Source organism: Xenopus laevis, chromosome 5L, assembly GCF_017654675.1.
Source record: "Xenopus laevis strain J_2021 chromosome 5L, Xenopus_laevis_v10.1, whole genome shotgun sequence".
Taxonomy (NCBI): Eukaryota; Metazoa; Chordata; class Amphibia; order Anura; family Pipidae; genus Xenopus; species Xenopus laevis.
In genome coordinates this window covers 160242118-160267310 of record NC_054379.1, presented here as the reverse complement: position 1 = coordinate 160267310, position 25193 = coordinate 160242118, and the positions used below count along the sequence as shown (strand labels likewise).

Genomic DNA, 25193 nt, shown 5'->3' with positions numbered 1-25193 from the left:
AGTTCGCGCAAACTAGTTCGCGGGCGAACAGTTCGCTACATCCCTAATAATATCCTCATATCTTACAACTGGGGGTACTTTATTAATTATAATACACACATTTTAGTGAGTCATGTGACAGAAATTACATCACTACTCACCGTTTATAACTGATGACATCACTGCTCACCGTTTATAAGGATATAATTTACAAGATATTCACGGCTTTTGTGTATTATATATATATATATATACACAACAGTAAAAGAGAGTGCTTATTTGTTTTTTTCAATATGGTTGGCGCAAGCACAAGAACATTAAGGAACAAGCTTATTGAACCCTAAAATTCTCGTTTATTTTAAATGTCCATGTCCCTTTTTTAACATAGCAACTTCATTTTATAATTATTATGACTAGTTGCGAGGCAAAGCACAAATCTCATGTTCCAGAGGGATGGATGTCATGGCCACTCCAGTAGTCAGGTGGACTTCAACTCCAGGAGGTGCCTGGAATGTGAAATTCTGCAGTAACTTTGTGAAGAACATGAAGAGTTCCATTTTGGCCAACGTCTCTCCAGCACAACTTCTTCGGCCTAAGTGGAAAGGGAATGAGTCCATATTAACAACAGTAGAAATAAGGTTTTTGTGTAACTGGTTTTGCAAGCTATTATAACGCACTGGCTTGCCTAGATTCACCCCAGATTCATCATTCTATCCCATATATTCTGTTGATTCTAACCATTCTCTTCTATGCAGGCATACGTCTATTGCACATATTGACCCCATGTTATATTGCACCATTTTCATCATTCTGTGTATGGATTCTTATACAATTTCTACCATTTATATCCCACATGTCCTCTAATCCAAAATTTCCCCCTATTGTATGTCATTCTATTCTGAAAATTATCATCATTATATCTTGCACATTGTTGATTGCTGATTCTGACCAATCTCTTATACCTTCTTACAATTTTATCCTACAAATTCTACTGTTAGGAGACAGTGGATAAATATATACAAAGTATGGGTTCCAACGCATTCCAAATAATAGATTCCATACATGTAACAGTAATAGAATGATAATTATTTAATTGATACAGGTATGGGATCCCTTATATGGAAACCTGTTATCCAGAAAGCTCTCAAAGCTCTGAATTATACTGTATTAATAAAACAGTAGCTTGTACTTGATCCAAACTAAGATATAATTAATCCTTATTGGAGGCAAAACCACTTTATTGGGTTCGTTTAATTTTTACATGATTATCCAGAAAACTCCTGTTCCTGAGCATTCTGGATAACAGGTCCCATACCTGTATTATTATTAAATATTAAATCTATAGCTAAGCAGATATACCATTTAGATATTAAGTGACCGTACCTGCTGAGAAGGGAAGGAAGGCCTCATTTTTTACAAACTTCCCTTCTGAGTCAAGGAAATGTTCCGGAAAAAATTCTTCTGGCTTTTTGAAATAATCTTTATCTTGCAGAACAGATGTTAGCAGTGGAATCACCTGGGTCCCCTAAAATGTTTATAAAATCAGATGAAGCCATTAGAAAAAAGACAAAAGGATGAGCAGATACACTGGTGTAAATATAGAGGAAGCACAAGGTCCACTTCCAGCAGCAGAATCACTTGGATTCCCTAAAAAATGTGTGAAATGATTAGAAGTCATGGAAAAGGAAATGAAAGGGAAAAAAAGGAAATTAAAAGATTGGATGAATCCTACAGAAATAATTTGTGGGTACTGATAATAGGAGATCTACATTTGGGAAGACAAACATAAAAACAATTATCTCAGGCTAACGCATTTTGTGCTTTTTTTCTATTAGCTTATTTATAAAGTGTAATGAGCTAACTGAATGCTCTTGCCAATTTTCGTTTTTTTAGAGCCCTAGCCTGGCCTCCCATAAACTGTTTATGGTTTATTAGTTCTCTGACTGGAGCATCAGGATACAGCACAGAAACAAATATGCAGCTGCTCAATGAGACCTATTCCAGCAGTAGTTTACTTGGTGGGAGAAGCTTCTATTGTACATGGCCAAACAACCAGTCAGGGGAATATTAAGCTCTTTCTCTTGTGTGTGAAGTAATACAGAATAAAGGCAAGAAATGAGGTATGTGACTTTGGGATTCACCCAACTTTAATTAAGGATTACTTTAAAATCTACAAAGCTGAAATTGCAACTATAGAGCAACTATAGATAGTACCTTTGGAATAAAATAGCCCCTGAATGTGACATCCTGACTTGTCTCATGGGGAACGTTCAAAGGAACGATGTTTGCAAATCTCTGAATCTCATGAATAACGGCATCAGTATAGGGCATTTGTTTCCGGTGCTCGAGACGAGGTTGTGCCGATCCAATCACTTGTTCAATTTCTTTTTGGGTTTTTTCTAGAGAAAATATAAATTTAGTGGTAAAGCAGGCATTAATAGTTTTCTGTTCTGTTCATAATAAAAAGAGCTTCTTATACTTAAAGGGGGCATATAGCCTAATTATAAATGAGCACTAGTGATGGGCGAATTAATTCGCCAGGCAAGATTTTGTAGCGAATTTCTGCGTTTCACCGCCAGCGAATAAATTCGTGAAACTGGGGAGAAAATTTGCTGGTGAGAAATGCACTGCAACAAAAAAAATGGTTGCACGTCAGAATAGTCACGCGCATTAAATTGCTGTGTTTCAAAATTATTCGGATGCCCATTGACTTTAATGCATTTGGACAAAATAGTCACACATATAAAAATTGTGACTTGCGTCAAAATTGTCACGCACCAAAATTATTTTCACCCCTATTGACGTCAAAATATTTTTCACAATTTCGCAAATTTTTTTGTAAATTCACAAGTTTTTCGTGAAATGGCACAGATTCGCCCATCACTAATGAGCCCTTTTTGCAATTCATATATATTTATTATTAGTTACATTGTATGATTTTAGCAGTTCTTACGCTGCTTATATTATGAAATGGAACTTGAGCAACATCTGCTGTTCAACTTGAACAGCACCAAGACAGAACATCAGAAAAATCGTTTTTAGTGAAGCAAAAAGCATCTCTGAATATTCCTTTGTCAGTTCTATTGTTCAGTGTCAAAGCAAATATCATGAACTTGATAATTCTAAATAGAGAATCTCATTAATGGTTTCATATTAGGCAACATACTGCATAGCTAGAGAGTTCACTAAAATGGTAAAAGGGTGTCACATGCCTCCAGGGTCCTAAACCCACAGCCCCTTTCTTGCTTCCTACTAACACAATGTAAGCAATTAGGGATGTTGTAGTCAGTCTGATAAACAATGGCAGTTTAAGAGATAGTAACAGCTAGATAAAAACTTGAAGAAAAAACAAAATAAGGGTGGGAACATCAAACTTACTCTTACATTCCCAAGGAGGCAAAAGGAAAATGTCAGCCTACACAACAGTTCCTCACCCTCTTGAGGTCCACCAGTTAATGAAAAGTTGACAAAGATAAATACAGTGCAAATTGGACACTTACTCTGGATTTCTGGATACTTCATCATTAACAGGAGACCCCATCTAAGAGTGGTTGAAGTCGTCTCCATTCCAGCGCCAAATAAATTGGTTACAAGGACTGTCAGATTTTGGTTGTGAAAAAACTTTTTTGAAGACAGTTTCTCCTGAAATTGCAGAACCAAATTAATATTGTCTGCATTACAGATTAAAAAGGCACAATATATACAGACTTTGGGCACACAGGAGGCTCTGCATGCAAGGATTGAATAATACATAAGGGATTGCTTCTAAATTAACCCTCATTTCCAAACTGTTGGAATGGTTAGAATAATACTACTGTAATAAAATAAGGATAATGTTGGGTATGCAGACAAATAAAAAAAGAAAATATGAGACAGCTATAAAAGTTAAGGCTTAGTTTTGCAGAAAGTAAAGAGGAGCTTCCTTTAAAGGGAAACTATTACGAAAATAAAAATGTAATATAAGCTCCCTCATACTGAAGTTAGAAACTTTCTAAATACAAACGATTAAAAATTCTGCATTGTTTCTGAAATAATCAAGTTTATATTCACTATTCCTCTCTCAGCATCTGTTTCTCTTCATTCTGTCTTCATGCAGGAGTTGGGTGTCAGATATTCATTGACAGTTAGATCCAATATATCTTATGGGGGGGCTTCCTTTCCTAGCAGGGCTCACTCAAATAACTGATTCGAGTACAAACAAAATAACTGCCTTTTGCACAAATTCTGCAAGTAGAGAGACAGGTTTTAATAGAGTGAGCTCTAATACATCTTCTATGCAAAAAGAGCCCCCCTATAAGATATATTGGATCTAACTGTCAATGAATATCTGACACCCAACTGCTGCATGAAGACAGAATGAAGAGAAACAGATGCTGAGAAAGGAATAGTGAAGGTAAACTTGATTATTTCAGAAATGGTACAGAATTTTTAATTGATTGTATTTAGAAGGTTTCTTATTTCAGTATGATGAAGCTTATATTAAACTTTCATTTTCACGATAGTTCCCCTTTAAGGTGGCAACTAGTGTTATGCAGGTTGACAAAACGTCAACTTACACCCAACCCTAACCCGCTGATTACCAACCCGAAAATTACCAACCTGGTGAGCCCTCGCTACTTGTATACTCGAGCCTCACCAATATAGGGCCAGATTCAATTTAGTGTGAAAAAGTTATCCCTAGTGATGAGAGAATCTGTCCTGCTTCGCCCAAAAATTTGCAAAACGATGAAAAATTAGTGAAATGGGCAATAATTTTTTTTTACGTGCAACAATTTTTCTCGCTCCAAAGTCATAGGAATTTTTTTATTGTGGTAACTTTTTTTGTCTCTGCAACTTTTTTGTCCAAATGCAATAAAGTCAATGGACGTTTTTTCTTATGGCGGCTTTTTGGTCCAAATGCATTAAAGTCAATGGACGTTTTTTCTTATGGCGGCTTTTTGGTCCAAATGCATTAAAGTCAATGGACGTTTTTTCTTATGGCGGCTTTTTGGTCCAAATGCATTAAAGTCAATGGACATTTTTTCTTATGGCGGCTTTTTGGTCCAAATGCATTAAAGTCAATGGGCTTTTTTAATGGTAACTTTGTAGTGGCAAAATTTTGCTGCAGTTTCGCCAAAAATTTGCATACTGTGAAATGCGGAATTTCGCCATAAATCCATGGCTGGTGAAAAAATGTGCTCATCACTAGTTACTGTATCTCATGGTTTATCAAGTGAAAACTTATGGATGGGATTCAATTCAAGGAGAAAAAACTTATTTCCAAATTCAGTTCCAGTTTTTTCCCATAGACTTCAATAGAGTTTTCACGTGATCAAAAGTAAGATACGTTTTTCTGAATTGAATTGCATCTCAAATTGAATCTTGTCCATGACCTTTCATATGATAAACCTTTTTCTCACTGAATTGAATCTGGCCCATAGTAAGTATATAAATGGTGACAGCAGAAGGATGTGCATCTGCCGACTTGAACCCAGGGATCACTGGCCACACACAGGACCAGCTGGAGACTGGAATAAAGAATAAACCTGCATATTCGATGTTTAGCTGTGAATTTAGAATTACCTCTTGTTGCTTGACAAGGAATGCGTCTATGAGATCCCTCTGGTCATTTACATCCAGTTGCTTTCTGTGATCAGTAAATGTCTCATTAAGAAACTTGTATATTTTTGCTGCGTTTTTAGAAACAGTTTTGTGACTGCCGGGAATCCATCGCATAATAGTTGGATATATGTTATACAGCTCGAAGAGATAATAGAATAGAAATGTGATTACAAATATTTCCATTTTCATAAACATGTATAGAAAGACGAGTTTTAAAATATTTCAAACTGTCAGGCACACTATATGAATTAAGAATAAAACAGAACTAAAAAACACTTGAAATTGACTCTCATTTCTATCATTTTATTAATCAGTGAAAATCAAAGTTATTGGGATTTTACTGCTATAGGAATTACCTAGTGTGCAATCCCCTAAGAAAGGAGAGTCATAACCAATCACCTGCCTATCCTAGTGGGAAGATGGATATAGACCCAGAGTCTGGACAAAAAGCCCCAGCGAATAAGGAAATCCAGTTAAAGATAGCCAAGCAGTAGTATGGCTACTATCAAACGAATGTCACAAGATCATCAGGCTAAAGCTTAAAGATCTATCAAGCCAACTTGAAGAAAGTATTACAGTATAACCCCCAGCATAGGTAGCCAAATATTGTAGAAGAGGTATTAAAATCTAGGTTTCCTTTTTTTTTGCAGTTTGAGAAAAGTGTGACAAAACATTAAAAATCTTGAATTCATATATTTTTCAATTTTCAAGCTTTATCAATTAAAAAGTTAAAAAAATCCAAATGAAAACATTGGGCAGCTAAAATCTGCAGTTAAGCTATTTTATTTAGGGATGCACCGATTCGGCGCATCCCTAATTTTATTATTATTTTTTAAAAAAAGTTGCACTTTTATAAAGTAATGGAATACAGGTATGGGATCCATTATCCAGAAACCTAGAATGCTCCAAATTACAGCCATTAAGGATTTTAAATCGAACGATTTTAATACATCGATCGAACGATTTTCCTTCGATCCCAAATTGGCTAGAAAGCCTATGGGGACCTTCCCCATAGGCTAACATTGATGCTCGGTAGGTTTTAGGTGGTGAAGTAGGTGGTCGAAGTTTTTTTTAAAGAGACAGTACTTTGACTATCGAATGGTCGAATATTCGAACGATTTTTAGTTCGAATCGTTCGATTCAAAGTCGTAGTCGATGGTCGAAGTAGCCAATTCGATGGTCGAAGTAGCCAAAAAAAACATTCGAAATTCGAAGTTTTTTTCCTTCTAATCCTTCACTCGAGCTAAGTAAATGTGCCCCTAAATGTTATTTAAATGATCCAAAAAAAAAAAACAATTTGGAAAATCTGAATACCTTGAAAACCTCTAAAAATTCTAAAACCTTTTTAAAAGTCGGAATTGATTAAACAGTCCAATTGGATCACTGCAGCTCCCGTTGACTTCTATAGGACCTCGACAACTTTTATCTGGTGAATTTTTGTATTAGTTATTTTCGTGGTTTTTAAATTGTACTTAAAATTTTTAGAGTTTTTAAGAAATATAGAAAAAACACACATTTTTAGAGATTCTTGGAAAAAAACAGAATCTGATTGTTAGTAAATTAGCCCTATAAAGTATGGTCCAAATTACCTGACTAAACCTTATGCAGAAAACCACATCCCAAAGTCTCAAGCATTAGATAACAAATCCTATATAATAATAAATGTGCATCTTTTTGTGAATTAATTTGATCAAGATTTTCAGATTTTTTTTTTTTTATAAATATGTTCAGTGTCAGACTGGCCCACAGGGATTCCAGGAAAAGTCCCGGTGGGCCCAGGTGTCAGTGGCCCTCATGCTGCTAAACATTTGGCTTATTTCATGGCCATTCCCTATTTCTATGAGAACAAAGAGGCTAAATAGATGGAAAAATAGAGTATAGTATGTAAAGAAAAGAGACTACGAGAATAGAGGTTGAGTGAGGAGAGGAAGAAAAATAGTACTAAGAGTGGGCCCCTGGTCTCACATTGATTGGTGGGCCCCTGGTCAAAGGTTTTTGGGTGGGCCTCTGGTGTCCCAGTCCGACATTGAATATGTTAGCAGTCGAGGAAAAAATTGGATTGATTTAAGATAAAAAATGAGTATTAGTTTCAACCTGAATCTAACCCAGGAATTGAATTCTACTCATTTTCAACGAGTCATTGTTTTCATCATAATACAACTCCCATGAACTCAATGGATTTAGATGCTGAAATTTTATATTCGTTTACGTTTTTATCACTTAATAAATCTCGAAAATTCAAGTTTCTGAAACACAAATTCACAATTTTTGCTGCAATCAAACTATCACTGAGATCGACATAATGGGATGGACGAAGAACTTCTTTATGGCAAAAACTGATGAAAACTCATCACTGTTTTACAACCTTTCAATTATGTTTGAAATGCTTTTGAAATAATGAAGTTTCAGTAACATTTGACTACTTTGACAATATTTCCATTGAATTAATAGCACTATACATGGGACTAAAAACAAAGTGTATATAATAAAATAGCTTACCCTAGCCATAAAGCCACCACCAATCCTGATATTTTGATTCACTACTTTTATAAGGTTCAGCATTGTCGGATCCTTATATTCAAATCGATCACCAAGGAGTATGGTCACTATGATGTTGGCTACAGCAGAATTTAATATCAAGGTGTTATCAAATGGCTTTCCTAAGGGAAAGAAAAAAGAAGAGTAAATATATATTCTCATGATATCCTCCAATAGACTATAAACAAATTATCCCAATCATGGCCCTTTTTATTCTAAAATCAGTTTTTTTGTGTGTGTCCTATTACTCAGGGAATGGCTTTGTGGTTACCAAACCACTTTAATCAACCTCTGTGACTCATTAAAATTTGCTGAGGTGCCATTATTCAAAAAAGGATTAGTTTCTCCATTTATGGTAGTAAAATTTTTTGAAGGCTATTAAGGGTTAAGATATTGGAACACATTTCATGGCGGGGAGAAATCTGGACCATTAAAGTTGATATAGATTTGATGTGATACAAATACATTGGGGGACTGTACATCAAACTGGAAAAGGAGATTTAACATTAATAAATACAAGGATATACATTTGAGCAAAATCAACATAAATGCTACTTTTAAACAGGTATGGGATCTGTTATCTGGAAAACCGTTATCCGGAAAGCTCCAAATTACAGAAAGGCCATCTCCCATAGACTGCATTTTATCCAAATAATCCAGATTTTTTTAAATTATTTCCTTTTTTGTGTAATAATAAAGCAGTAACTTGTACTTGATCCCAACTAAGATATAATTAATCCTTATAGGAAGCAAAACCAGCCTATTGGGTTTATTTAATGATTTTCTAGTAGACCTAAGTTATAAAAATCCAAATTACAGAAAGATCCATTACCAGAAAGCACCAGGTCCTGAGCATTCTAGATAACAGGTCCCATACCTGTACTAAATGGAATTGTTGGGTTTAGGATTGTAGGGTCTTTATTGAGAAGAAATTGGGGTTATTATGGATAACAGACTGTGCACCTTAGTGTCAGTAAGGGGCCGATTCACTAAGCTCGAGTGAAGGATTCGAATGAAAAAAATTCGAATTTCGAAGTATTTTTTTGGTACTTCGACCATCGAATTGGTTAAATTCGTTCGAATTCGAACGAAATCGAACGAATCGAACGAAAAATCGTTCGACTATTCGACCATTCGATAGTCTAAGTACTTTCCCTTTAAAAAAAACTTCGACCCCCTACTTCGGCAGGTAAAACCTACCGAAGTCAATGTTAGCCTATGGGGAAGGTCCCCATAGGCTTGCCTGTGAATTTTTGATCGAAGGATTTTCCTTCGATCGTTGGATTAAAATCCTTCGAATCGTTCGTTTCGAAGGATTTAATCGTTCGATCGCAGGAATAATCCTTCGATCGTACGATCGCAGTATTTGCGCTAAATCCTTCAACTTCGATATTCGAAGTCGAAGGATTTCAATTCGAGGGTCGAATTTCTAAGTATTTTTAACTTCGAAATTCGACCCTTAATGAATCTGCCCCTAAGTGTCCACTAAAGCTAATGAAATGCCTTCTTGCATTAAAAAGGACACTGACAGGAAAGATGACATATAACTTGTGGAATGTTTGATATCTCATTACAAATGCACCACCATATTGATTTGCTTCCTTGCCTGCCTGTATCTGCTGCTCTCTTAACTATTCTTTATTTATTGGACAGGGTATATGGCTGCTGCAATCACATTAGGGTACAGTTTAATATGAACATATTTTGAATGTAAATAATCTACTGAATATCACCAGCCACATATATATATGGTAAACATTTTCTAGCATGCTCCTCAGGGCCGGAACTAGGGGTAGGCAGAGTAGGCACGTGCCTAGGGCGCAAAGCTGGGGGGGCGCCAGGCCTGTACCTGCTCTGTCGCCTACCCCGTGTCTGGTCCCGTCTCTCCCAGACTGGCGAGTGTAACTTTCACGAAAATGCGCTTCTGCGCATGCGCGCACGATATTTCGCGCATGCGCGCTGGAGCAAAGCTTTGAGCATGTGCGCTGGAGCGCAGTTTCGCGCGCACTGAGCCGGCGCCGTGGCCCGCCAGGTTGCCTAGGGCGTCTGGCCGGGTTGGCCCGGCTCTGATGCTCCTCTAGGGGCACACAGGATCTGGGTGTAAAAGTTATTGAACAGGTAAAGATCCCCGTGAGAGTGGGTGATATTTGCGCCCCTTGAACCTAAGGGAAGCATACTGGATTTTAGAATTAGACACCAGAACACCGAAAGGTTTAAACACAAGACATGACCTTATATGTATCTATAATGAAGTATCAGATGGTAGAATATATAAAAATCCAATCTCTATTTCATATTTAACAATAGCACTCTCTCTCTCTTTTTTCTAAATAAGGTTATAATATGGCTCTAACATAATGTCCCTTTTAGACACATATATCTATATATATATTCATTTTGTTTGTACGTATGTATCATACTTATTGAGTACATTCCCCTTTTTAATAAGGTTACAATGTGGCCCCAAGAACTATACATTGACATATATTCACATATACTTATTATGTTTATACTAATTTGATATAGGAATCTTAAGTTTTATGGGAAAAGAAAAACATGTATATAATGGAGATCCTAAAATTACTCGTGGGCACATATCTCAGCTTATGGCATCAGAAAGGCTCCTTTTGGAGCATACTATATTTATATTTATATATATATATATATATATATATATATATATATATATATATATATATATATATATATATATATATATATATATATATATATATATATATATATATATATATATATATATATTACTTGATTTTAATGGTTCAAATAAAAATGTTTTTTTTATGATCAGACCAACTACAGGGTTAAATTTTATACATGTTGCATTTATATAAGTAGACCTGTAGAGGTCACTGTTATATGACCTATTAAAGGAAGTGACACAATTGTACCTGTAAGCCTATGATTAAGGGAGTTATTCCCGAAATGCGTCAGGTGATGTTGGTCAGTGACCTGTTGGAATAAACCACCTTTTTGTCTTACCGGAGTGCCACCTTTTTTATCTTTTGAGCAATTATATATATATATCTTGATAAAGGTCTTGATAAAGGTCTTAAGTGGAGATCGAAACGTTGGCCGATTTTAAATATGATAATAAAAGTTTGAATTTTTATCTTTATAAATCAAATCCCAGTGTGCACCTACTTCTTGAATGAATGAATAATACAGCAGCTTAATCGTAGCACCTGGGTAATTACAAGTAAACGGCGTGTGGAGAATTTATGGACTGTGTATCTATATATATATATATATATATATATATATATATATATATATATATATATATATATATATATATATATACTGTATATATATATATATATATATATATGTTCACCCTTACCATTATAGTACTTAAACGTTTCCACTAGACAATCACTCTCTTCACAGATCTTATCTTCTAAAGTCTTCTTCCCCATCCCAAAGTCTCTTAATGTAGAAAGAGTGAATCTTCGCATAACTTTCCAGTTCTCTCCATGAGCAAAAACAATACCTGAGAAAAAAGAAAGACTGTAAATGCTCTAGTAAAACTGTAGTACAAATGTCGATATTACACTGCACTAGCTTAGGTCATAAGGTACTATTAAGCTCAATCCTATCTTTAGTCCAATAATACTTTAAAGTGGTTGTTCACCTTTGAGTTAACATTTAGGGGGTTATTTACTAAGCTCCGAATGCAAAAATCATGGGTTTTTGGCAATACCCTGAAGTTTTCTGCTATATGCAACACGGGTAGTAGGAAAAGACATGGACTGTCATGTAACCAAAACCCAATACATGCTGGATTTGAGGAGCCTTCTATGATTAATTTTGAAGCCAAATGATAAACAACTGTCATGAACAGATTTATTTTGAATAAGGTTACCATGTCCTTTAGTAACATCATCAATAATGGGAATTCTGGCTCTCTCTGAAAACTCCTCGGCGTGGTTGATAAGAGCGTCTCTCACTGTGTCGGTGCCACAAAGCACAACAGTCTTCTGCATGCCAAGCTGAACGCTGAATACAGAGCCGTATGTCTTAGCCAGCTGTAATGGAAGCATTAATGGGATACTGTCATCTAAATAATAATCATTTATTTGCAACTGTAGTTATTCATAGAGAGACATATTTTTCCTTTTATGTTTTAACTTAGAGGAAACTGAGAAAAAGTGAGTAAGAGAGTAGAAAGTTCACTGTGGCTTACTGGAGATATTTAGTCAAGATTATTGAGGTGCTTTTTTTTCCTAGTTACATAGAGGCCTAATTATTAAAGTTCGAATTTTAGGGGTTTTTGAGGTTTTTGAAACCACAACTTAACGCTCTAAACTTTCTCTAAAACCACAAATGTCATGACAGTTTATTATTTTTATTACATTTTATTATTATATTTATATTAAAAGATCCGAATAAAAAAAGTACAAACGGGAAATTACACTGAATGATCCAGAAAAAAATACAAATATCCCTAAAACCTCTAAAATTTTTTAGTCTTTTTGACAATTCCTAGCAAAAAAAAAATCCAAAAATCTTTAGAAGTTCAAATTGATTCAAAATGGTCCAATATGATCAGCGCAGCTCCAATTGACTTCTATAGACAACTTTTACCAAGGAAAGTTTTGTGTTAAGAGGTTCATTTTTACACTTAATAAATGCAGAACTTTTAGAACGTTAAAAAAAATAGTCAAACTATGAATTTTCATGGGAAAAAAATGAATTTCAATTGTTAGTAAATGGACACTTAGCTGGTTATTTATCAGAAAATCTCAAGATTTTCTGAAAAAAACTCTGACCAAATCCGCACAGGTTTTTTTGGGCTTATTTATTAATACACTTTCCCGAAAATTTTGTTTGCGGGAAAAAATCGTGAAAAATCTTATTTTCACCTTTTTTTGGGATTTTTCATCCGTTTTTCACGATTTTTCGGGTTTTTTACCCGAAAACTGAGAAAACTTTGGGGTATTGCCAAAAACCCAGCGCACATCAAAAAATCATTGGGACTTCTCCCATTGAATTATATGCAACCTCGACAGGTCTGAGATGACGGATTTTCTGATTCTGACTTTTCCATCCTCAGGGTTTAATAAATTCTGAAAAATTTGTGATTATTTAGAAGTCCGATTTTATATTAAAAAAATCACAAATTTTTTGTGATTTTTGCATTCAGAGTTTAGTAAATAACCCCATTAGTCTTGAGTTGGCTTTGCAAGCCTTGTCCTAAATATAAAATTATACAACATGGTTTTGGTATAATAATATTCTGTGCACTTACAAATATGAAGAGAATTGATGAGAGAATAGTATGCATTAAAAAGGAAACAAATGGAATCTAATTCAGGAAATCTGAGTCTTTGGCTTTGAAATCTTTGATCCTGATTCCAAGAGTCCATAACCTACCCCTAAAATTAGTAAAGTCGGAAGAGGCACAAGTTATTTGTTGTAGAGTTATAACTCACAATGGACAGATTCAGTTCAGTGAAAAAAAAATTAACTTAAGCTTTATCACGCGAAAACTCATGGACGAGATTCAATTCGAGGAGAAAAAAACTTTTCTCCAAATTCAGTTCCAGTTTTTTCCCCATAGACTACAATAGAGTTTTCACATGATAAACAGTGAGATAAGTTCTTCTGAATTGAATTGCATCTCAAATTAAATCTCGTCTATGACTTTTCATGTGATAAACCTTTTTCTCAATGAATTGAATCTGGTCCAATGGTCCTGATTTAATGCAGAGAGAAAAAGTTATCTCATGGTTTATCATGTGAAAACTCGTGGACGAGATTCAATGTGAGATGCAATTCAATTGCAACTGGTCATTTAATTTTATCTAGCAATACAAATAGCTATGAGGGTTCTCTCTCAGCCTTCTGACACACTGGTGCCCTACACCTTCAGCACAGTGACTTCTCCTTGATAATGAAACTGTTGAATTAAATTGATGGGGGGAATGTCACTGGGATTTAAATCAACATCGGTCTGCTGTGATAAATGACATACAGTTGCACACTAGTAGAGCAAAACACAGGACATCCATGTATGTGCACTTTAAATCATAAATGAGCTGATAGATATTATTATTTTCATTATAGACAAATGCATGGTTTTGATACAAACAAGAACAGGGCAAGATGGGAAGAAGATAATGGGAAGGAGGCAACTACATACAACTAATTTCTGGTGTTACCTCCATGAAGGTTAGATGGGGTTTCATCATATTCATAATAGGAAGATTTCCAATGAGCGGCAATGGTTTGGGTCCAGGAGGGAAATTCTGGGGTCCTCCTTTCCCACCATAGAAGACTTTAAAGAAGAAAACACAAATGACAACAGACAGAAGTACAGAGACGGGATCCATGGCGATCATGTTAAGTTACACCTGCAATTAAAAGGAACAAGACAAAATATATTGTGACATCACAATATGAGGTTTATAAGGATATGCATTGCTGTATAGGGCACACTTGAGTGCACCTTAAAATACATATATATTCGTATATTCTTTAAGTGCACTGTGTTGTGAAGGAATCCTAATATAACATAATATATAATCTGGTTATAAATACAAAACCACAGTACCAACCTGCAGCAGAAGGGGAGTGCAAGGTGGGTTCAGCAAGTGCAGCTGTAGAATCAGAGTTTTGTTCTCTGCTCCAGTCTCTTCTGCAAATTAAATTCTCTCTAAGGTCTTGTTTGAGCCAGTATCACAGGCAATGCTGTCTTGTGTTGGTATTTATATTAGTTAGCCCCGCCCACAAGGGGATACCTGCTGTTACCTTGCAAGGAGGGAAAAAAAATCTGGGCTAAGAGTTACAGGTCATGTGACAAGTTCGCTAAGCATTAACCAAGGGTGCATTACACCTGTATCTGTAGGTGAAACACTTTCCTACAAACGCAGCAACATTCCATCAGATGCAACACACACATAACACTTCCGCTATCATGTTCTCTGTGTGAAAGGCCACCGGTTACCCTTTTACACAGTGTCCTACTTGAGCTGTGAGTTTATAGAGTTCACGCCCCACATGGAGAAAATATTATTATGTTGAAGAGTCACCCCATGAGTCCCAACTAAGATATAATTAATCCTTATTGGAGGCAAAACCAGTCTATTGGGTTTATTTAATGTTTACATGATTTTCTAATAGATTTAAGGTATGAAGATCCAAATTATGGCAAGGCCATCTCCCATAGACTCCATTATAAGCAAATCATTTCTAATTTTTAAAAATGATTTCCTTTTTTTCTGTAATAATAAAACAGTAGCTTGTACTTGATCCCAACTAAGATATAATTAATCCTTATTGGAGGCAAAACCAGTCTATTGGGTTTATTTAATGTTTACATGATTTTCTAATAGATTTAAGGTATGAAGATCCAAATTATGGCAAGGCCATCTCCCATAGACTCCATTATAAGCAAATCATTTCTAATTTTTAAAAATGATTTCCTTTTTTTCTGTAATAATAAAACAGTAGCTTGTACTTGATCCCAACTAAGATATAATTAATCCTTATTGGAGGCAACACCAGCCTATTGGGTTTATTTAATGTTTACATGATTTTCTAGTAGACTTAAGGTCTGAAGATCCAAATTATGGAAAGATCTGTTATCCACAAAACCCCAGGTCCCTAGCATTCTGGTTAACAGGTCCCATAGCTGTATTTGATCCCAACTAAGATATAATTACTCCTTATTGGAAGCAAAACCAGCCTATTGGGTTTATTGCTTTTCTAGTAGACATAGGCTATGGACACACATCCGTTTTACAGCAGTGTTTTTGCCGCAGTCCACGCTGCAGTTTTTTTTAAAAATTCAGGTTCAGGCAATGGCACTTCCGTTCGTATTTATGCAGCGGTCAGCTTTTTTAAAAACCTGCGGCGTGGACCGCAGTGGTAAAACCTATGTGTGTCCATTGCCTTAAGGTATGAAGATCCAAATCACGAAAAGATTCCTTATTCCGAAAACCCCTGGTCCCGATCATTCTGGATAACAGATCCCATATCTGTACAGTCCGTTCCAAACAAACTTATATGCAACCACCTACTTGTTACTCTGCTGCTGTTGTTCTATATCCTCTATATAAACATCCCCATGCAATAGAATAGAGGCAAGTAATAGGGGTACATTTATCAAAGAGTGAAGTTCGAGTCCGCTAGAGTGAAATAACGCCTCTCTCCATTCATTTCGATGTTTTTTGGGGTTTTTTCCCAAAATGTTTTTATTAGTTTTCAAAGCATGTTTTAAATATTTTGGACAGTTAGCACGTCCAAGCATGGATGCACATTAATTTTTGGTGTCAAACGAACATGCATATAATGTGGAAAAAAAAGAGAAATAGTATAAGAGAGAGAAGGAAATAAATTCAAAGTTAACATAACGATATATTCCTATGTATAATTTCACAATATATAATATCAAGTCTCGAGATCAGTTCAGAGCATTGATAGGAGGAGAGAAAAATTTAACAGACTAGGTTTGATTCCTTATATAAGATGTCAAAAGTGTATTAGTACGGTGATTCCTGGGGGGCGAGCTTGTAGGTGGTCCAGTTCTTTGCAGCATGTTTTGAATATGATTATTTGTTTCAAGTATTAGTGAGTTGCCTTTTAGAATTTCTGTGTCATACCACGTCGTATTCATGAAGGTGTGGGTGGTTAAATATCTGAGTGGTATGGGGAGACTGCTAATGTAAGTGATCCATGTGGAGAAAAATTTTTCGGCTTGTTGTTCTTTTTTTGTCATGGCTTCAAGCCAGTCCATGTGAAATATGTGGTGTAATTTCTGTTTCATAAGTGTGATTGATGGGGCCTCTGTGGAGAGCCATTGGTGTAGAATTGTCTTCCGGGATGCCGCCGCCAACCTAGCCACCAAATGTCTCTCCCCTTTATTTAAATTCGGGTAGTGCTGAACAGTACTAAACAAGGCCCAGTCTATAGTGGGTTGGATCGGTTTGTTCACAATTTGTGTCCAATAGGAGGTTACTTCCAGCCAAAAGTTTTGTATTCGAGGACATGACCAGAGCATGTGTAAAAGATCTGCCTTAGGAGCCGTGCATCGAGTGCACCTGTCTGAGGGGAGGGTTCCCATCTTAAATCGTTTTTCAGGTGTTAGATAGGAATTATGAAGAAACTGTAACGCCATTTCTTGATATCTGCTGCTAGGTAGTAGCTGAGTTATGCGTATGTGAGATTTTAAGATTTTGGTGGTAGGAATTTGTGGTGTAAGTGTTGTCCATTTCAGATAGAGGGGTTTGTCTGTGTCTATGTCTATGTTTGTCCGTAGCATGTGGTATATATGTGCAGTCGAGCGTATGGTAGTTTTCTCTTTCCAAAGATTGCCTATCGCATTACTATCTGCAGTGTCTTTAATTTTGTGTATCGTATTTCTGGCGAAATGTAATATTTGCATGCTAAGAAATATGTAAGAGTTTGTATCTAGAAATTTATCTTTTGGTTCCATTGGGGAGAGTAGGTTTCGGTTGTTGTTGGTAAGGTGACACACTGTATCTAATCCTGCATCTCGCCAACCGTATAGAACCGGATTTGATAATCCTATAGGGAAGTCCTTATTACCTAGCCATGTTAGATATGGCGAGTGGTGTGGGGGCAGTCAATGTCTTGTTCTTAGAGATTGCCAGGTTTTGTACGTGTCTATAAACAATGGGTTATCTTTTAGAGATTGGGGAATCGCTGATAGTGGGGAGTGTAGAAGGTAATTTAAAGTGAGGCCCTCTGTTTGAGATTGGTCTAGATCTGTGTCGGCAAACCAATTCCTGTGTGTTAGCCAATCTCCTGCATATCTGAGTAGTGCTGCTTCGTTGTATTCCTTAACATTTGGTAGGTTAACTCCCCCTAGGTTTTTTGGTTGTTGTAGTTTAAATATGCTGATTCTAGAGCGTTTATTCTGCCAAATAAAGGTGCTAAATATATGATTGATACGTTTTAAATCAGTTGGTTTGATACGATATGGTAACATTTGCAGTGGATATATTAGTATAGGGAACAAAATCATTTTAAGAAAGTGGATTCTACCCAAAAAAGTTAAATTAATGTGCTTCCACTGTTGCGTGTCTTGCTGTATCTTATCTATAATCGATCGAATGTTCAATTTATAGATTTCTTTGTGCTGTTTAGGTATTTTTATGCCTAAGTATGTTATGTAATGTTGAGCTTTTTTAAAGGGAAAGTCAGTGGGCCAATTTTGTGAGGTGGTATCGTGGAGTTGAAGAGCCTCAGACTTTCCTGTATTGATTTGAAAGCCTGCTATTTGTCCAAATCTGTGTATGATCAATAAAATAGTTGGGATTTCCGTTTGAGGGTTTTGTATAAAAAGTAATATGTCATCAGCAAAAGCTGTGACTTTCAATCGTGTTCGGTTGATTGGAATACCTGAAATAGTTGAAGTCTGTAAGAAGTGTCGTAATAGAGGGTCTTTAGCAAGGTTGAATAATAATGGAGAGAGCGGACAGCCTTGTCTTGTTCCTCTGCTAATCAGAAATCTTTCCGAATTTTGGCCATTTACTGTGATATAAGTGCATGGGTCGAAGAATAGGCTTTTGAATAGGTTGAACATTTGAATGCCAATATGTTGAAATTTTAGTAATCGTCGGAAATGTGCATGTGAAATCCGGTCAAAGGCTTTGTCCGCATCTAAGTTTAGTAATATCCCTTGTTTTCTTTTTTCTAGGTTACAGTGGTATACAGCTGTGAGTATCTTCCGAAGGGCTTGCACCAGTTGCCTATGTTTGAGGAAGCCTACTTGATGTTCGGTAAGTATTCTAGGAAGGATTCGTTGTAATCTGTCAGCCATTATTTTAGTCAAAATTTTTACATCTTGATTGAGTAGTGATATGGGGCGATATGATGTGCAGTCTGTTGGGTCTCTGCCTTCTTTTGGAATTAATATTATTCTGGCTACATTGGCCTCATGCCACAATGGTGAGCCTTGCAGGATTTAATTGTATAGAGTAGTTAAGATAGGGGAGAGTTCAGATGTTAGTAATTTGTAATATTCTGCAGAGAGACCATCCGGTCCTGGCGTTTTGTTGTTTTTTAATTGTTTAATTGTTTTTGAAATTTCTTCCTTTGTTACAGGAGCGTCAAGAATCTCTCTATCTTGGACTGACAACTTTTGAAGCTCAGCTTCTTGCAAGAATTTAAGGCCGTCTATCGGATCGTCTGTCGGGGCGTTATATAGTTTCTGAAAGTGAGTCGTTAAAATGCCCTTTATTTGATCGGAATCTTTAGTCCATCCTTGTGGGATTTGTAATTTACGTATATAAGGGTTAATTGTTTTTTTTTGCAGGTATTCTGGCTAAAAGTTTACCTGATTTGTTTCCCCATCTATAAAATTTGTTTGCTGTGTGGTTTAACGAGTTATGTGCTTTATCAGTCAATAAAGTATCTAAAAGCTGTTTCGTCTCATTGTATTTATTTTTGTCTTCCTGAGTATTAGTGAGTTTGAAAGCCGTATAATGTTTGGTCAATTTTTTTTGTAGTAATGTGTATTTCTCAAGAAAGTGTTTCTTTTTTTGAATTAAATAAGATATATGTCCCCTCAGAACAGGCTTTGAGGCTGCCCAAAGTAGATGGGGGTCTTTCCAGTGCTCAATATTGTCATCTATATAGTTGGCCCAATTTGATTTTAAAAATAAGGAGAAATCTTTGCGGGTGGTCAAGTATGCCGGAAACCTCCAGTTGGTGGAGCGTGATTGAGTCTTGGATAATTCCAACTGAGTCGTTATTATAGCATGATCAGAGATATCTATGGGGTAGATTTTAGCAGCGGCTAGGTTGGGGAGAAACATCTGTGAGACAAAGATGTAATCAATTCTCGAATGAGTTCCATGGACTCCCGAGTAGAAGGTGTAGTCTTTAGTAGTTGGGTGTAAGAATCTATAGGTGTCTTGTATGTGTAGCAGTTCACATAATGTGTGTAGAGGTTTAGCTCTGGATTGTGAGTGTGGGGTGGGATTACCTGATTTATCCATGTAATTGTTCCATACCGCGTTGGTGTCTCCGCCAAAAGTGATATTTGTAGCCCCCCAGGAATCAAGCCGTTGCAAAACATCTGTGAAAAAACATTTATTGTCAGTATTAGGAGCATATATATTTACCACTGTATATTTAGTATTTTGAATTTCAATGTCTGCTATAAGGTAACGCCCTTTCCTATCTTGATATGACTTGAGGACTGTGCATTGTATTGATTTATTAATTAATATTGCTACACCTCTAGACTTAGACTTATAGGAAGCGGTTAGAATTGTTTGTATCCATGTAGCTTTAAGCGTTTGATCATCTATGGATTTCCAATGGGTTTCTTGCAATAATATAATGTGTGCATTCTCTCTTTGTAAGCGGTCTATAACTTTCCGCCTTTTAATTGGAGTATTAAGTCCACCTACATTCCAGGAGAGTACTTTAAGATGCGTTGTTAAACTATCTGGCTTTTGGAGAGTTCGATTAGTATCTGCCATATAATTTTAACCTATGCCTTTCTTTGGCTGAGGTATTAGGGGTTGGCAGTTATTTTCAGGGATTGGATTGTCCCAGCGAGCAACCGTCTTCCCTGGCATATATAGCCTGTAAATTTTGTCGTCTCCATCAGACTGTATCTGTATATCTAATCTCGAAATATTTGTAGTAAGCGTTAATAGGAATAGTAACATATATAGAAGAAAAAACATATTTAACAGTAACAATATAAACCATTCAATCTACCCATTGTACTTTTGTTATGCATAGTTACCAATATCAAGTAAGTATGAAGACAATGAGGGAGATAAAGTTAAGAAACACTAATATTTGTTAATTATTAAGCAGTTGAGGACTCTTCGTCGGGCATAAAGCCTGGAGTAGCTTCCAGCGGTCGTCTAGGAGTGTAGAGAGAGTTCAAGTGACTTGATCTTGTGATCCAGATGCTTGTTGTATTTCTTTGTAGTAAGCCATAGCTGCTGTAGGATCCTCAAAGAAAGTAGATTTTCCATTGTCTCTGTTGGTTATTTTGAGTTTAGCCGGGAATAAAAGAGCGAATTTGAAACCAGAGGAAAAAAAGGATTTGCAAACAGGGCTAAATTCCTTGCGTTTTGCCGCAACTGAGGCCGAGAAATCCTGAAATATCAGAAGTTGGTGGTTGTCGTAGGAGAGGTTTTTCATTCTCCTGTAGGCAGTAAGAATGTTCATTTTATCTGTATAGTTGAGTAGCTTAAATATGACTTGTCTTGGTCTTGTGAATTCCTTTGCAGGTGGGGTCCAATACGGTGAAGACGTTCAATTTGGTATGGCAGTGTAGATGTGTCCATTTTTAAAAGGTCTGGTAGTGTGGTTGTTAACAGTAGATCTGGGTCTGTTCCCTTGATGGTCTCAGGGACGCCCACCAATCTCAGGTTGTTTCTCCTACTCCTGTTTTCTAAGTCATCCACCTTCTCTGCCAGTATTGTAATTTCGTGTTGTTGTGTCTCAATGGTGGACTGTGCTTTATTCATGTTATCTTCCAAATCTGAGATTCTTTGTTCGGCCTCAGATAATCTTTGCGATTGGCTCGTAAGTTGTTGTAGTATTTCCGTAACAGATTCTTTAATACTGGCCAGCTTTTGATCTAGTAATGGCCCCAAGGCTTGAAGTAGTTCTTGCGTCTGAGTTTGTGAAGAACAGGGAGAGCTTGGGGATTGTTGTTCTGTGTTATGTGTGGGGGAGCCGTGCTGTTTTTTCTGCTCCTTGAGTCTGGTTTTGGCGGCCCTTTGCGACATTGTGGAGTTTTGCCCCAGGTATCTTTCCATATTATTAAGTAATATTTGATGCAGGTAGTGGAAGTTGTAGTCCAACAATACTGCTTAAGATGGTCTCCCACTTGGCGTCTTGTGAAAAATTAGTGCATATTGCAAAAAGATCCGATCTGTTCGGATTCCTTATGACGGTGGGTGAGGGATAGACGGATTTTTCACATGATAGGCAAAAGGTAGTTCAAAAGAAAAGAGATCTTTGGTTTGTCTATCTGACTTTTATGGGGTGGTTCGTTAGGAGCGCTGAGATGTGTTATAATTCCCCTTAGTTAAAAGAATTATGGTGAATTATCTTTGTAATCCCCTGCCACAAGGTGTTTGTTATATTGCAGTTGTCTGCTGCTGCCGGGGGAGAGTCTCACAACCGGGTATTATATCACCACTAGGCCTGATGTGCAAGGCTAGACAAGGCCTGATTGCTTTAGTCAGGACCTGGATTTGGGATCCACGAGCAAAGTTAGTTTTATGCAAATAGTAAGGGGAGAGCAGTTGCAGTTGTTATGCTTGCTTTCTGATTCAAGCCGTTCCCCTTATCATCTGGAGCTGTGGCGCAGTTACAAGCAAAATGGCAGACACACCCTGTGTATGTTGTGGCTTGTATATTTAGCTGAATGCAGGGGTATAACACCTATGTCGGTGTGAATTTCGCCCTCCCGTGACCGGAGTTGCCCCAAGTACGTTACCGCGTGGTGTCCCAAGCAGGTCTGCTTGTGTCGCAGTTAGGCATGCTTGGAGGCGGCCTCGCGGTCCGGGTCCACGAAGTGCTGCGCTCGGCTCCGGGGTTGCAGTGTGAGGGTAAGCCGACTGTTAGCACACAGTCTTTCACCCTCCGGTTATCCGCTGACGATCCAGTAGCTTTTTATACTCGCTGAGAGACAAAATGCGAGGTTTGAGGCTCACCGTCGGAGCTGTGTCTGCGGAGCTTAGTAAAATGCGGCCATCTTGTGGGACCGCCCCCCGGAACCCCTCAATGTGATTTTTAAAGGAGTATTTATCTTAGGGTGACTGTGACAGGCCAACCTCTGGATATGTTGGGGGCCCTAAAACAGCTAGTTACACCACTGGGCAGAACCTAGCGAACACTCAGGATATAAACTGACATAAAACAGAATCCTCTCAATTATTATCTTCTAATACAAAGATGCGCTATCAGCAAAATTCCCTAATAAATTAAATTCTCAATCTCCTATACTTTGGAATCCATCGGATTAACGATTTCCATTGGCTGATTTGTACGAGAACTTTGCTTTCTGTGAATGTTTTAGACACATTTTATTGCAAATTCCCTATAATGTTATTTATTACAGGGGTTAAATATTTACTACTACCAACAATGAATTCACTGTGGGAGTCGGTGTCAGATAAGATGTGGGTGAAAGGCTGGGTGAAGCGTAAGCAGACAAAACACTGCAGCCAAACAATGACTGAGCATTTTGCTGAACTTCAATAAACTATTTTAATCTTCAAATCTGTAATAAAAAAATGTTGTTGCTATAATAAACCCCATTATAAACTCAAGAGCAAGTGGAAAGTGCTGGGTTGGACATTAAATTTAGCAGAAATCTGTGGTTCTTGTGCCCATAAATAAACCTAACTACTGGCAAGGAGAGCCAATGAGCTGATGAATAATGTGCATGGGTGCTAGGGATCCCTGGACCATTACAAGCCTGGGTTCCCTTAGAAAGGGCATAAATAGCTTCAACTTCTTTACACCAACTGAATCAGACAATAATGCCTTTTTTAACACCATTTCAACTCAAATGCAGGAGAAATAGTCTGCACCAGTGATGGGCAAATTTGTCCCGTTTCGCCGGAAAAATTGTTAATTTTCCTGCGAAACGGCAAAAAATTAGCAAAATGCTAATTTTGACACCTGCGTCAATTTTGACGCTGGCGTTAAAGACAATGGGCTGTCCGAATAATGTTGGCGCTCGACTGTTTTGACGCAATCGATTTTTCTGACGAACGTCCAGAAATTTTGCAAATTTTCGTCTGCAAATTTTTGCAGCAGTTTCGCAAATTTATTCGACGACGGAAATTCACCGCAACTTTGCGCCTCGCAAATTTATTTGCTTATCACTAGTCTGCACCACAGCTTGCATGTCATATATCAAAACAGACACTGCTTTCTACACATATTGGTGCATCTGGCGCAAGTTGCCAAAATAAAACAAGGTGATGTAAAATCCAGATATGAATATACATTTTTCAGAGCACTCTTCTGAGCATTTTTGCAATGGACCTCACCCCCCCCCCAATTTTCAAGAAACTCTTAATATAATGAATTTGAAACAACAGCTTCAGCAGCTGTTTCGTTCAGTTGGCTGAAAATTTATTTCAAAGTAAAGTCTTGAGATAATGTCTGCACTTAGTATATGAAGTTAGTGAATGGATGAGTATCCTGACGTTGCTTTGCTTAGAACTGACCAGAGAACATGAGAAGGCTTTCCTTTTCTCACCAAGTTAATTTTCAGCCAAACATATAACACATATAAACAGCAGGTGGTGCTGTTGTTTCAAATGCATTATATTAGCAGTGTTAAAGACTCTCTATGTCGCAGTTCTGCCTTTTCTGTTCTGACCCCTACGTATGATCGGACAGCCTTAAGGGGAGCTTCTCGGAATTTATAAACTGGCCTGGGCCAGGGCAGGGGACAGTGAACTGCCCAGGAAGTTATATAAGTAAGGGACCTGTTATCCAGAATGCTCGGACCTGGGGCTTTCCAGATAACGGATCTTTCTGAAATTTGGAACCTCATAGCTTAACTCTACTAGAAAATTATTTAAACATTAAATAAACCCAATAGTCTGGTTTTGCTTCCAATAAGGATTAATTATATCTTAGTTGGGATCAAGTGCAAGCTACTGTTTTATTATTACAGAGAAAAAGAAAATCGTTATTAAAAATTTGGATTATTTGGATAAAATAGAGTCTATGGAAGATGGTCTTTCCAGAATTTGAAGCTTTCTGGATAACGGGTTACCGGATAACAGATCTCATACAGTGGTGTAACGAGATGTCACTGGGCCACACAGCAAATTAATTTTAGGGCCCCCAACATATCCAGAAGTTGTCCTGTTTTACCATGTTGAAATTGCTCATTAATTAGGGCCTCATGGGACCCCCTATACCTCCTGGGCCCCTGCAGCCGCAGGGTCTGCTCCCTCTGTAGTTACACCCCTGATCCCATGCCTGTACTGACAAAAAATAGAGTGAAGTTTGGATCGGAAAAGCAACCAGTTTGGATTGAGGTTTCAATAATGAATGGTACTGCAGGTTCAGACATGCCAAAT

General features: G+C 37.1%; 1 protein-coding gene across 1 annotated transcript; it reads right to left on the bottom strand.

Annotated features, from left to right (window-relative positions):
• Window positions 1-236: 236 nt before the first annotated feature.
• On the bottom strand, window positions 237-14489 carry LOC108716383 (cytochrome P450 2K4). Its single transcript, XM_041563595.1, has 9 exons — window positions 14301-14489; window positions 12002-12164; window positions 11480-11629; window positions 8080-8240; window positions 5542-5718; window positions 3480-3621; window positions 2194-2378; window positions 1363-1504; window positions 237-571 (listed from the first exon to the last, which is right to left on the bottom strand). Exons 1-9 carry the CDS (start codon window positions 14478-14480, stop codon window positions 393-395), a joined length of 1479 nt encoding a protein of 492 aa, XP_041419529.1. The 5' UTR covers window positions 14481-14489; the 3' UTR covers window positions 237-392.
• Window positions 14490-25193: the final 10704 nt, after the last annotated feature.